This window comes from Sebastes umbrosus, chromosome 3 (assembly GCF_015220745.1).
Source record: "Sebastes umbrosus isolate fSebUmb1 chromosome 3, fSebUmb1.pri, whole genome shotgun sequence".
Classification (NCBI taxonomy): Eukaryota; Metazoa; Chordata; class Actinopteri; order Perciformes; family Sebastidae; genus Sebastes; species Sebastes umbrosus.
The window spans coordinates 7,748,434-7,761,576 of record NC_051271.1 but is presented as its reverse complement, the minus strand read 5'-3'; the positions used below and the strand labels follow the sequence as shown (position 1 = coordinate 7,761,576).

The following is a 13,143-nucleotide window of genomic DNA, read 5'->3' as shown; positions in this document are numbered from 1 at the left end:
GTTTTGCTTTGAATTGTGTTTATTTTGTTTAAGTTTTGGCACAGCACACATTGCAGAGGGTTTCCTTCATAATTTGCAGATTTTTCAGAGCTTCAAGCTTTATAGTCATCGTTGTTTCTGTACCACTTAGCTCTGGCAATAACATCATTGGAGTAGTCTTCACCGGTTGTGTTTTCATCCACGTCTTCATAGGAGTGGACGTTTCTGTCCCCCATATTGTAGGCTGCTATCCCTCCTGCAGAAACAAATGAGAATAAATATAAGCAAAGAGTGAAGAGAGTTGGTGCATGTGTGAGTCTACTGATTCAGTGAAACCAACCTTTCAACTGCTTCTCCCTGCTCCAGTTAGGAAATTTGTTGCGGATACGTTTAATAAAATGAACCAAGATCCTGGTGCCTTGACAGAGGTGTTCCTCACTGTCCCAGTCACCCTCTGGAGTGTGTCCACCTCCGTCTGGATTGACATCAACCTACAGACATGGAAGTGAAATAGGATGAACACTTGTTATTAGGGCTGTCAAACGATTCATATATTTTATTGATGATTGTCAATGATTTATCACGATTAATCGCAAATTAATCACACATTTTTTTTATCTGTTCAAAATGTACCTTGAAGGGAGATTTGTCAAGTCTCTTATCATCATGGGAGTGTATATATGCTCAAATCATAACATGGCAAACTGAAGCCCAACAGGCAACAACAGCTGTCAGTGTGCTGACTTGACTATGATTTGCCCCAAAACTGCATGTGATTATCATAAAGTGGGCATGTCTGTAAAGGGGAGACTCGTGGGTACCCATAGAACCCATTTTTATTCACATATCTTGAGGTCAGAGGTCAAGGGACCCCTTTGAAAATGGCCATGCCAGTTTTTCGTCGCTAAAATTTTGCGTAAGTTTGGAGCATTATTTAACCTCCTTCACGACAAGCTAGCATGACATGGTTAGTACCAATGGATTCCTTAGGTTTTTCTAGTTTAATATGATACCAGTATCTTCACTCTATTTACGTTAACACGTTATTATCGTGTTAACTTTGACAGCTCTAGTTATTAAGTGAGTCTCAAATCTTAGATCAAATGTACGTTGAAGGGCCCTGACTATCGTCTTCTGTGATTGTAATGTTTAAATGTACGTATCCTTATTTCTTGTCTTTGTCCTTTTTGTGATGTTGCAAATGGAGCTGCTGTGATGCAAAACAAATTTCAGACCTGTCTGACAATAAAGTATTATCGTATCGTATTATCGTATTAATTAAGAGGACGTGAGTAAAATAGTATTTATTACAACCTGCATCAGTCCCCAGGCGTTATACGCTCTTCTGCCTGGGTTGTAGTCTCCCCAGCCTCCTTGTGATTTAATGGTATTTCCAGCCCGGGACTCTCTGGAGATGATGGCAGCAATGAGAGCTGGAGCGATTTCATATTTTTCTCCCACTCTGTTGATCATTGACCTGTACTCTTCCATTCTTTCTGCATCAGTCTCTGCCATGGTGTGTGATGCCTCTTCACCTTTAGAGAGAAATCAAACAGGAATATGGCCTCAGTGCAACAAACTGTCTGTATGCATCTATCTTCCTGTCAACGTATTGATGTAGTTACAATGTAGATGATTACTTTACATCGTCAGTAGTGTCTCCACTGCAGTGTTTACCTGAATAATTCAGGCCGTCCTGCTTAGCTGTTTTCTTTGAGGCACCAGAAGTTTCAACTCTCATGATGTTGCCGTAACCTGCTAATGTTCAGTTTAGTACATTAAATTTCATGTACACACCTACAAAATATGAGGAGCTCAAGGGACTTCACTGTTACACATTTCAAAGCTGTCAACGTTGAATCATTTCAAACAAGCTCTCGTTAATAAGTTATAATTCAGAAGGTAAATAGCACAGAAACATATATAATATAATATATAACATAATTTTAACCGTTTGTGTCAGAACCACAAAAACACATTTTGGAGTACAGGTGACAACACAACTACAAAAGTACCACAATGTACAAAAAGGGTTAATAAAGAGACTATTGAGCACCACAGACATAGTCATGATAATAAACACAGATGTTCCAGTGTTTCCTCTTGAGGGAAGGCCTGGGTTATGGGTTTTATAAACCACAAGAGCATTCACAGTTGAAAATCAAGCATCAGCAGAAGTGTAAAACAACACAAGCTCTTACCACTATTTCCCATTTTCTCCTCGGATAGTCTGCTTGAACCTGAATATGAGAGTCTATTCTTGCTTTATGAGCCTTCCTTCGTCAGGCCTGGATAGTTGATAGGAAAAAAGAACCATCATTTATGAGACACGGGGACGTCGAGCCTGAAATGCTACTGCAGTGTGATTCATTTGACAGAATTAATTTAATAATGAGTGGCAATATCAATGACCAATAAATTCAGTTTCTAAGAGAAATGTTCTTATCTTTCCAACACGATTTGTCCATATTCTCTGCAGATCTGTAATCATGTAAGGGCGGAACTCCAAAGTTTAGCTGAACTGTTACGTTCCCTCTTCAGTAGCCTACATAGATTTAACATTATAGACATGTAGATGTTCTCACAGACGGGTGACACTGCATGATTTCATTACATCTCTCACTTTGAAAGCAGTTGAAACAAACTGCTAGAATTAATGTGGTGCAGCATCATTATTGAGTATAAATGCTCTAAAAACAGTAGCTGCCTCATGAAAAAGTAGTATACTTCAAGTTTATTTTATGAAGAATACTTAAGTAAAGTTCAAGTATATTTCCCCCAAGTACTTTCTGTAGTAAGTATACTAACATCAATGTCCTAGTAGTATACTTTTAAGTGTACTACTTCAATACTTATTGAGGCTAAATTGGCCCACTTTTTACTTTATAAAAGTATACTTTTAAGTCTACTTTATGTGTAAGAACAGTAAACTTTGAGAACACAACTAGTTTACGTCTGAGTTGTATTTTGTGCTGCAATTATACTATGAACTATACTACATGTGAACTTATATGTATTCTGTTAGTTTTCTAGTTAATATACTTGTAGCCCACTTTGTAGTTCATGAAAGTACACTTTAAAGTATACTCTCAGTAAACTACTAGTTTAATAGTTTTTGAACTATACTACAAGTGAATAGGTATACTGTTAGTTTAACAGTTATATATTTGTAGCCCACTTTTAGGTTAGGAAAGTAAACTTTGTATACTTTAACTTGTAGTACTTAACCAATGATTTATGTATTACATAAAGAGAAAAAAAAAATATATATATATATATATATATATTTCTCATATGCCTCCACGGTGAACGCAGAATCCGAAAACGTAGAACATTCTTGATGAATTGAAGTAAATTCATATCAAAACATCCATTTACAAACTCTCACATTTCATTAATTTTGTCATGACACCCGATATATTTTATTTATTTATTTTTCACTTTTGTTTGTTTCTGTTTGTCTTGTCAAATTTCCACTGTTTTGTCATGCTTCACTATATAATAAATTAAAAAAAAATTAAAAAAACTCTCACACACTATAATAGGGATGTACAGTCCAAGCAAAAATACTATTAAATAAATAAATACGTAAGTCGCAGCATCCCCCCTCGTCCTTTAAGACAGGACGAATAGTCGCATAAACTAATTGATTTTTTTTTTTATAATTTAATGACTATTCGAAAAATCGAAAATCCTGACCCATCCCTACACTATAGCAGACTACTCTATCAAAAAGTAAGCACAACTACAAGCCAAGTATTCCTTTCTGTAGGCCTATAGGAATACTGCACTTAATTATAGTTTTCGTCTCGAAATAACTTCTGTTATGATTTGACGCTATATAAAAATAAATTGAATTGAATTGAATTAAGTACAGTATAAGCTAAGTATACTGAAGTATATCTCTGATAAGTACATAAAAAGTAAAATGAAAGTATACTCTCTTGTTTTAAGTTTAAAATAAGTACTTCTTAGCTACACTAATAGCACACTTGAATAAACTCGTATTTGTTAAGAGGCAGTGCAGTTAAGCACACAAGACTACAGTGAATAGCCAGTTACTTCTCTCCTTTTAGAGTATCTACACCTTGGTATTTTTCAACCTGGGCCCTATTTTCCCATGTTTTTCTGTCTAATTGACTAATAGGGTCTGCAGTTTCTGAAATTGGTTCAGAATTGAGCTTCAGGGGCTAAAAGTTTTTTAGCCATGACAGGCTCTGATTGTCACTATAATAACAGATAATAATGCACACAGTGCACTTTCATAGACTAAGCTACTGGAGTTACCCTGCACTATACTCATTTTTAATAGTCTCTTCTGCACTTTTTTAATTGTCGTGTATCACAGCTGTTACTCTGCACTATATTCAGTTTTAACAGTTTTCTTCATCTCCTTGTATTTTTTGTACTTTATACTTTGCACTAAACATTTTTTCACTGCCTTTTTACATGTTACATGTTTTGCACTATGGAACTGTAATGCTGGGAACTTGAATTTCCCAGATCAATAAAGTTACTATCTATCTATCTATCTATCTATCTATATAATAGTCTGTCAATATTATGGAAAGAGTCTCGCTCAAGGAAAAGTATCGTTCTAAAGTCTCGCGAGACGTTGCCGGGGGTCAACTAACGGTTGCCAACCGGGCAAAAGGTACAGAGATATTCAGAGAGAGAGAGGCAGCAGGCAGAGGAGGGTGAACCAGCTGCTGGAAGGTGAAGCTCGGGAAACTGGTGGTGTTCCTGTGGGTGCCGTGACATCTGCTGGAAACCGTTGGTGCTCGTTTCGTAGCAGTGTTGCCAGATTAGTGATGTGTTGACGCCTTGTATTTCAATTTTGTTTTTTTGTATTTTAAAACGAAAATCAAATAACCACTTTTTTTTTGTTTTTTAATATCAGTTTGTGAAAGGAAAATCGAATGACCAAAAGATACACCGACCCTTTTTAATGGAGCTAAAACATATATGTATTTTTTTAATTAAATTAAATTAAATTAAAAAATATTAAAATAAATATAATAAATATATATTTATACCCTTCTACTTATAGGAATGCTATCTTAAAAAAAAAACGGATGCAGTCTAGACTTGTCAGGTTATCTTAACAATAGAAAGCTGAATGTTATCAGCAGTAGAATAACAAAAGCACCCACCTGTTTCTTCTTCTGATGGTCTCCTTATAACTGTAAAAAGCGAGTGATGTAACACAGTGTTCCTCTGCATGCTCTGTGGAGCAAACAGACAGGATGGCTGTATTTATGCCGGTCTGTTTACTTTCAGTTTCGTTATGAAGTCCTGCTCTTATCCACTATCTTGTTTGTGTTTGGCAGTGAAGAGAGAGGAGGGAAACGGGGGGGAAGCAGCTGATTTACAAGAAACAGCCCTCACTGACTGTAACAGGCTCGGGGGATTTATTTGCTCTGTTACTGTGGCAGGCTGTAAACCAAGCAAAGTTAGTACATGCAGCATTCAGAAAGCATGTTGCATAGTTTGTACAAAAAACAACTGTAACACCCAGACTTTAGATGTCACCTCTGTAAATGTCTTGCTTTGTTAATATCACCGCAGAGCAGATCAGTGATGTGCATCAAATAGGCAAAAACAGATATCCTCCATTAATTCCAGTTTTTCTTTAATATTTGAGAAAGCAAAATTTCCAACGAGCAGTTAACAGGAAGATTATTTCCTGCAGTTGTATTTAGGATTAAACAAACCATTTCCTGAGCTGTGGGTGGGGGGTGGTAGGGGATACTTTGTTAGTTTCTCTTTGTCTGTATTTCATGTGTGTGAAATGGAGACATAACAATACAGGGTGTGACTAAATACAAAGCGTATAGGTTAAATGAATGCAACAACAGCTATTTGATGAATTGCCATTATCTTATATATATCAAGGGATTATAAAATGGCTTCCTTTAGTTAGTAAGATATGTTCAGCAAAACCCTGTGGGGGAAGGTATGACATTTAATAAAAACTAAGGCTATCAATCGCTTGAAATATTTATTATACTTTATATTTATCTGTTCAAAATTTACCTTAAAGGGAGATATGTCAAGTATCTAATACCCTTATCAACATGGGAGTTGACAAATGTGCTTCTTTATGCAAACGCATGTATATATTTATTATTGGTAATCAGTTAACAACACAAAACAATGACAAATATTGTCCAGAAACCCTCACAGGTACTGCATTTAGAATAAAAAACATGCTCAAATCATAACATAGAAACTGCAGCCCAACAGGCAACAACAGCTGTCAGTGTGTCAGTGTGCTGACTTGACTATGACTTGCCCCAAACTGCATGTGATTATCATAAAGTGGGCATGTCTGTAAAGGGGAGACTCGTGGGTACCCATAGAACCCATTTTCATTCACATATCTTGAGGTCAAGGTCAAGTGACCCCTTTGGGAATGGCCATGCCAAAATTGAGCGCAAGTTTGGAGCGTTATTTAACCTCTTGCGCAACAAGCTAGTATGACATGGTTGGTACCAATGGATTCCTTAGGTTGTCTAATTTCACATGATGTCAGTATCTTCACTCTAGCTTTAAAACTGAGCCCACTACAACCTCCGAAAGATTGATCACGTTAATGCGTTAAAGAAATTAGTGGCATTCAAACGAATTTGCATTAACGCATTATTATCACAGCCCTAATGAAACAATTATTCACATAATTAGAGACACTTGAAGACATTCCTGTTCCCCTGTGTGACCCCTTAACTTTTCATCGAGGGCCATCATCATCTGGTTTATGATCAGAGACCTGCAAAACATTCCCATCAGCCTCAGCTGTACCGTGTTTAGTGCTAATTAGCTAGTGTTAGCATGCTAACACACTAAAATAACATGATAAACATTACAGTTTTTTACACATTGCACTCTTTACAGACATGGTTTTGCTTCATGTTTATTTAGCTTGTGTTTTAACATCGAGCTCACATTACAGAGTGATTATTTGCAGGAGATTTTGCGGAGATTTCTGCAGCTTCAGGTTTTAGTAGCCTTTATTGGTTTTGTACCACTGAGCTCTGGCAACAACATCATTGGAGTAATCTCCACCGGTTGTGTGGGCGTCCACGTTATCATAGGAATGGACATTTCCGTCCCCCATATTGTAGGCTGCTATCCCTCCTGCAGAGACAAACACAAATGAGAACGAAGTGAAGCAGAGTGTGAAGACAGTTGGCGGTGCGTGTGTGTGGGTCTACTGATTCAGTAACAAACCTTTCAGCTGCTGCTCCGTGCTCCAGCTAGGAAATTTTTTGCGGATGCGTCCGATAAAATCAACCAAGATCTCGGTGCCTTGACAGAGGTGTTCCTCACTGTCCCAACCACCACGTTTAGTGTGTCCACCTCCGTTTGGATTAACATCAACCTACAAAGAAGGACATGAAATGGGCTGAACATTGTGAGGCGCCACTATAGAGGATTGTGAGTAAAACAGTAGAATGTATTACAACCTGCATCAGTCCCCAGGCGTTTCCGCCGTCTCCCCAGCCATTATCTAACGCATTTCCAGCCCGGGACTCTCTGGAGATGATGGCAGCAATGAGAGCTGGAGCGATTCCATATTTTCCTCCCACTGTGTTGATCTTAGACCTGTACTTTTCCATTCTGCCTGCATCAGTCTTTGCCATGGTGTGTGATGCAGCCACACCTTTAGAGAGAAATCAAACAGACAACAGGAATATGGCCTCAGTGTCTCAAGAGTCAACGTCCTGGTATATGTACTCATATCTGGCCGATTAAACAGATTCTGAAATATTGATATCATGTTAAAGGGGTAGTTCGGATTTTTTGAAGTGGTGTTGTTTGAGGTATTTCTCCATAGTCAGTGCATTTATTTTGTATTATTTTATTTATTATTTATTTATTATTGTTATTATTTTATTATATATATATATATATTTTTGTATTTTTTATTTTATTATTTTATTTTATTTTTATTAATTTTTTTCTGAAAAGCCTAACCAGGGGCAAAGTCTGCATATTAGCTACGGCTAGAAGTCCTATATACATTGCATCAGTTGCACGTTATTTGAATGTAACAATACCTAAATGTATTGTTCCTGTCAAATAAATGTATTTGATTTATTCATTTGCCAACACAGAAGAGACAAAACACACAATAATAGTTAAAGATGAATTTCACTGATAGCATTATTATTTTCTTTTTTTTTCTTTCAAATTTTCTATAGATTTCGTAATATTATTGTTATCATGAACTCTTTTGACCACAATAATCGTGTAGGGAAAATCTGATATTGTGACAGCCCTAGTGGAAACACTGTAGAGACACACAGAGATGGTTAGATGAAGGCTACATGATTACTTTTATACAATTTTTTCATAAAATCAGCAGCTGCGTTTCTCTACTATCTGAGTTTACCTGGCGATGACGGCCCGTCCTGCTGGGCTGTTTGCCACGAAGCGCCAGTCGTTTCAACCCTCATGATGTTTCCATAACCTGCAAATGTTCAGTTTGTTACATTAGTTTTCATCAACATCAGCATATAGTATGAGGACTTGATGGGACTTCACAGTTACATGACCAACACATCTTTACAAACAAGAGCCACAGTAATGCGCGTAGGCTATACATAATATGTAAAGTAAGAAAACTACAAAAGTACAGATAAAAAAAGAATAAAAGGCTGATGCAGCAGTCTAGGCTTGTGGTAAAATATTACACCTTATGTAATCTTAACAATAGAAAGCTGAAAATTATCAACACAAGCACTCACCCATGTTTCCTCTTCTGATGGTCTCCTTGTAACTGGAATGCTAGAGCTGTAACACAGTGTCCTTCTGTCCACTCCTTTGTGCAAACATGCAGGATATGGTTGTATTTATACCAGTCTGTACTTTCAGTTTCACTATGACTTCCTGGCCTGTGTGGTTTGCAGTGAAGAGAGAGGAGGGAAATGAGGTGAAAGCAGCTGATTTACAAGAAACAGCCCTCACTGACTGTAACAGGCTCGGGGGATTTATTTGCTCTGTTACTGTGGCAGGCTGTAAACCAAGCAAAGTTAGTACATGCAGCATTCAGAAAGCATGTTGCATAGTTTGTACAAAAAAAAACTGTAACGCCTAGACTTTAGATGTCACCTCTGTAAATGTCTTACTTTGTTAATATCACCGCAGAGCAGATCAGTGATGTGCATCGAATAGGTGAAAACAGATATCCTCCATTAATTCCAGTCTTTCTTTAATATTTGAGAAAGCAAAATTTCCAACGGGCAGTTAACAGGAAGATTATTTCCTGCAGTTGTATTTAGGATTAAACAAACCATTTCCTGAGCTGTGGGTGGGGGGTGGTATATATCTTATATATATCAAGGGATTATAAAACGGCTTTCTTTAGTTAGTAAGATATGATAAGCAAAACTCTGTGGGGGAAGGTATAACATTTAATAAAAACTAGGGCTGTCAATCGCTTGAAATATTTAATCACGAGTAATTGCAAATTAATCACACATTTTTTATCTGTTCAAAATGTACCTTAAAGGGAGATTTGTGAAGTATCATACTCTTATCAACATGGGAGTGGACAAATGTGCTTCTTTATGCAAATGCAATAAACAACACAAAACAATGACAAATATTGTCCAGAAACCCTCACAGGTACTGCATTTAGAATAAAAAATATGCTCAAATCATAACATAGCAAACTGCAGCCCAACAGGCAACAACAGCTGTCAGTGTGTCAGTGTGCTGACTTGACTATGACTTGCCCCAAACTGCATGTGATTATCATAAAGTGGGCATGTCTGTAAAGGGGAGACTTGTGGGTACCCAGAGAACCCATTTTCATTCACATATCTTGAGGTCAGAGGTCAAGGGACCCCTTTGAAAATAGCCATGCCAGTTTTTCCTCGCCAAAATTTTGCGTAAATTTGGAGCGTTATTTAGCCTCCTTCACGACAAGCAAGTATGACATGATTGGTACCGATGGATTATTTAGTTATTTTAGTTTCATATGATGCCAGTATCTTCACTCTAGCTTTAAAACTGAGCCCACTACAACCTTGGAAAGATTGATCACGTTAATGCGTTAAAGAAATTAGTGGCATTCAAACGAATTTGCATTAACGCATTATTATCACAGCCCTAATGAAACAATTATTCACAAAACAAGAGACACTTGAAGACATTCCTGTTCCCCTGTGTGACCTCTTAACTTTTCATCGAGGGCCATCATCATCTGGTTTATGATCAGAGACCTGCAAAACATTCCCATCAGCCTCAGCTGTACCGTGTTTAGTGCTAATTAGCTAATGTTGGCATGCTAACACACTAAAATAACATGATAAACATTACGGTTTGTTTTTTACACATTGCACTCTTTACAGAAATGGTTTTGCTTCATGTTTATTTAGCTTGTGTTTTAACATCGAGCTCACATTACAGAGTGATTATTTGCAGGAGATTTTGCGGAGATTTCTGCAGCTTCAGGTTTTAGTAGCCTTTATTGGTTTTGTACCACTGAGCTCTGGCAACAACATCATTGGAGTAATCTCCACCGGTTGTGTGGGCGTCCACGTTATCATAGGAATGGACATTTCCGTCCCCCATATTGTAGGCTGCTATCCCTCCTGCAGAGACAAACACAAATGAGAACGAAGTGAAGCAGAGTGTGAAGACAGTTGGCGGTGCGTGTGTGTGAGTCTACTGATTCAGTAACAAACCTTTCAGCTGCTGCTCCGTGCTCCAGCTAGGAAATTTGTTGCGGATGCGTCCGATAAAATGAACCAAGATCTCGGTGCCTTGACAGAGGTGTTCCTCACTGTCCCAACCACCACGTTTAGTGTGTCCACCTCCGTTTGGAGTAACATCAACCTACAAAGAAGGACATGAAATGGGATGAACATTGTGAGGCGCCACTATAGAGGATTGTGAGTAAAACAGTAGAATGTATTACAACCTGCATCAGTCCCCAGGCTTTTCCATGGTCTCCCCAGCCATTAATTAACGTATATCCAGCCTGGGACTCTCTGGAGATGATGGCAGCAATGAGAGCTGGAGCGATTCCATATTTTACTCCCACTTTGTTGATCTTAGACCTGTACTTTTCCATTCTGTCTACATCATTTTTTGCCATGAAGTGTGATGTCTCCACACCTTTAGAGAGAAATCAAACAGACAACAGGAATATGGCCTCAGTGCCTCAAGAGTCAACGTCCTGGTATATGTACTCATATCTGGCCGATTAAACAGATTCTGAAATATTGATATCATGTTAAAGGGGTAGTTCGGATTTTTTGAAGTGGTGTTGTTTGAGGTATTTCTCCATAGTCAGTGCATTTATTTTGTATTATTTTATTTATTATTTATTTATTATTGTTATTATTTTATTATATATATATATATTTTTGTATTTTTTATTTTATTATTTTATTTTATTTTTATTTATTTTTTTCTGAAAAGCCTAACCAGGGGCAAAGTCTGCATATTAGCTACGGCTAGAAGTCCTATATACATTGCATCAGTTGCACTTTATTTGAATGTAACAATACCTACATGTATTGTTCCTGTCAAATAAATGTATTTGATTTATTCATTTGCCAACACAGAAGAGACAAAACACACAATAATAGTTAAAGATGAATTTCACTGATAGCATTATTATTTTCTTTTTTTTTTCTTTCAAATTTTCTATAGATTTCGTAATATTATTGTTATCATGAACTCTTTTGCACCCATGTTTCCTCTTCTGATGGTCTCCTTAGGTGCATCTCATTTCATAATTTTTCGCCTCCTCGTCTCCTCGCTCCTCGATCCTCCGGCTGTGACCGGGAAATCGATCTCAGTCCTCCATCTTGAAGGACGTCCCAATTCTTAAAATGCGCATCGAGGATCAAGGAGCGAGGAGGCTTGCTGGAGGAGCTATGAGCGAGGATACACCAGTGTATCCTCCAGTGTTTCCTCCACGGAAGTTATTTACCGACCGACACGCCCCCTTACTGGATATCAGTTATTGATTGGACGCTGCGCCGATCAGACTGATCTGATACATCAACATCACTGGAGTTTTATACTAGAGTGAAGACAGATCCCAGATTAAACGATTTATAGTTTAGTTGTCTTCTGATTCACCGTCTAGTTATAATCTGTGTTAATTGTAGGTGTGAACAACAGAGGGACCATGTTGATGGTGAAGTGTTCCAGCAGCAGAAGGACCTGCAGGATCTCTGCTTCACACACCGTCACTGAAGGAGTCTGACACTGAGAGAGGTTTATCATACCTGACAACAGACCTCAAACAACTTTCTTCATTTATTAGGAAGAGTTTTCTTTTCATGATCTGTTATTTCCACCGTTAACTTTTATTAAGGATCCAGTTAAAGTCAGAGAGAGAAGCAGGGTCTGTCTTTTACACCTTTTACATCATTTATCATCATTTCCATTCAGTCACATAAGACTGATAATTCCTGAGCGTCGAGTTTGATATGAGTTACATCATTTACATTTTCCCTGAAACATTCAGCCTAATACATAACTTCTACTGTCAGAATATCAATAACTACAGACGCTAATAATAAATAAATAATATAAAGATATTGTGCCAGTAGAGATGGTTCCTGGTCCTCTAAGCAGGACTCAGTCCACAGTAGAAATACAGACTGCAGCTGTTATTCATGTGCAGGTGTTTGTTAAACAGATAACAGACTACAGAGAGGAAACACTGCTGCTCTGATAACTCTGTTTCTTCATTAGTATTAGATCAGTTCAGACATAAACAGCTGTTGAAGCCGACTGACAACTGATCCAGCTGTGATCAGCTGCTGCTGTCATCAGAAACGGAAGTCTTGAGAGGAAAGGACGTCTCATGTCTCTAAAAACATATTTCCTCGTTTCCCTCTCTCCTCGAGTCTTTTCCTCGCCTCCTCCGCTCGCATCTCCCGTGGGCAGGACTAAGACGCGAGGAGAGGAGTCGAGGAGAGGAGTCAAGCCGTATAAAAGGACAAATGGGAAAGACCCCTTGTAACTGGAATGCTAGAGCTGGAACACAGTGGCCTTCTGTCCACTCCTTTTTGGAAACATGCAGGATATGGTTGTATTTATACCAGTCTGTGTATTTTCAGTTTCACTATGACTTCCTGGTCTTGTCTGCTATTCTACTTCTCACCTGCTGATGGCCTCATTAAATAGGCCTGT

At 37.9% G+C, this 13,143-nt stretch overlaps 2 protein-coding genes and 1 pseudogene across 5 annotated transcripts; all 3 read right to left on the bottom strand.

The window, feature by feature from the left end:
- Position 1: 1 nt before the first annotated feature.
- Positions 2-11,853, bottom strand: LOC119484836 (lysozyme g-like). Of its 4 annotated transcripts, none has more exons than XM_037763958.1 (6): positions 5,133-5,287; positions 2,181-2,267; positions 1,657-1,734; positions 1,294-1,514; positions 320-470; positions 2-235 (listed from the first exon to the last, which is right to left on the bottom strand). In XM_037763958.1, the coding sequence occupies exons 2-6, from the start codon at positions 2,191-2,193 to the stop codon at positions 93-95; spliced, it is 606 nt and encodes a 201-aa protein (XP_037619886.1). In that variant the 5' UTR covers positions 2,194-2,267; positions 5,133-5,287; the 3' UTR covers positions 2-92. The 4 variants fall into 4 exon arrangements, with proteins under 4 accessions (XP_037619886.1, XP_037619885.1, XP_037619884.1 ...); XM_037763957.1 differs by having other exon boundaries at positions 1,294-1,506; positions 1,645-1,737; positions 5,133-5,286; XM_037763956.1 differs by having other exon boundaries at positions 1,294-1,506; positions 1,645-1,734; positions 5,133-5,286.
- Positions 6,877-8,883, bottom strand: LOC119484835 (annotated as a pseudogene).
- On the bottom strand, positions 10,341-11,077 carry LOC119484838 (lysozyme g-like). The gene is made up of 3 exons (XM_037763959.1): positions 10,910-11,077; positions 10,674-10,824; positions 10,341-10,580 (listed from the first exon to the last, which is right to left on the bottom strand). The coding sequence occupies exons 1-3, from the start codon at positions 11,060-11,062 to the stop codon at positions 10,444-10,446; spliced, it is 441 nt and encodes a 146-aa protein (XP_037619887.1). The 5' UTR covers positions 11,063-11,077; the 3' UTR covers positions 10,341-10,443.
- Positions 11,854-13,143: the final 1,290 nt, after the last annotated feature.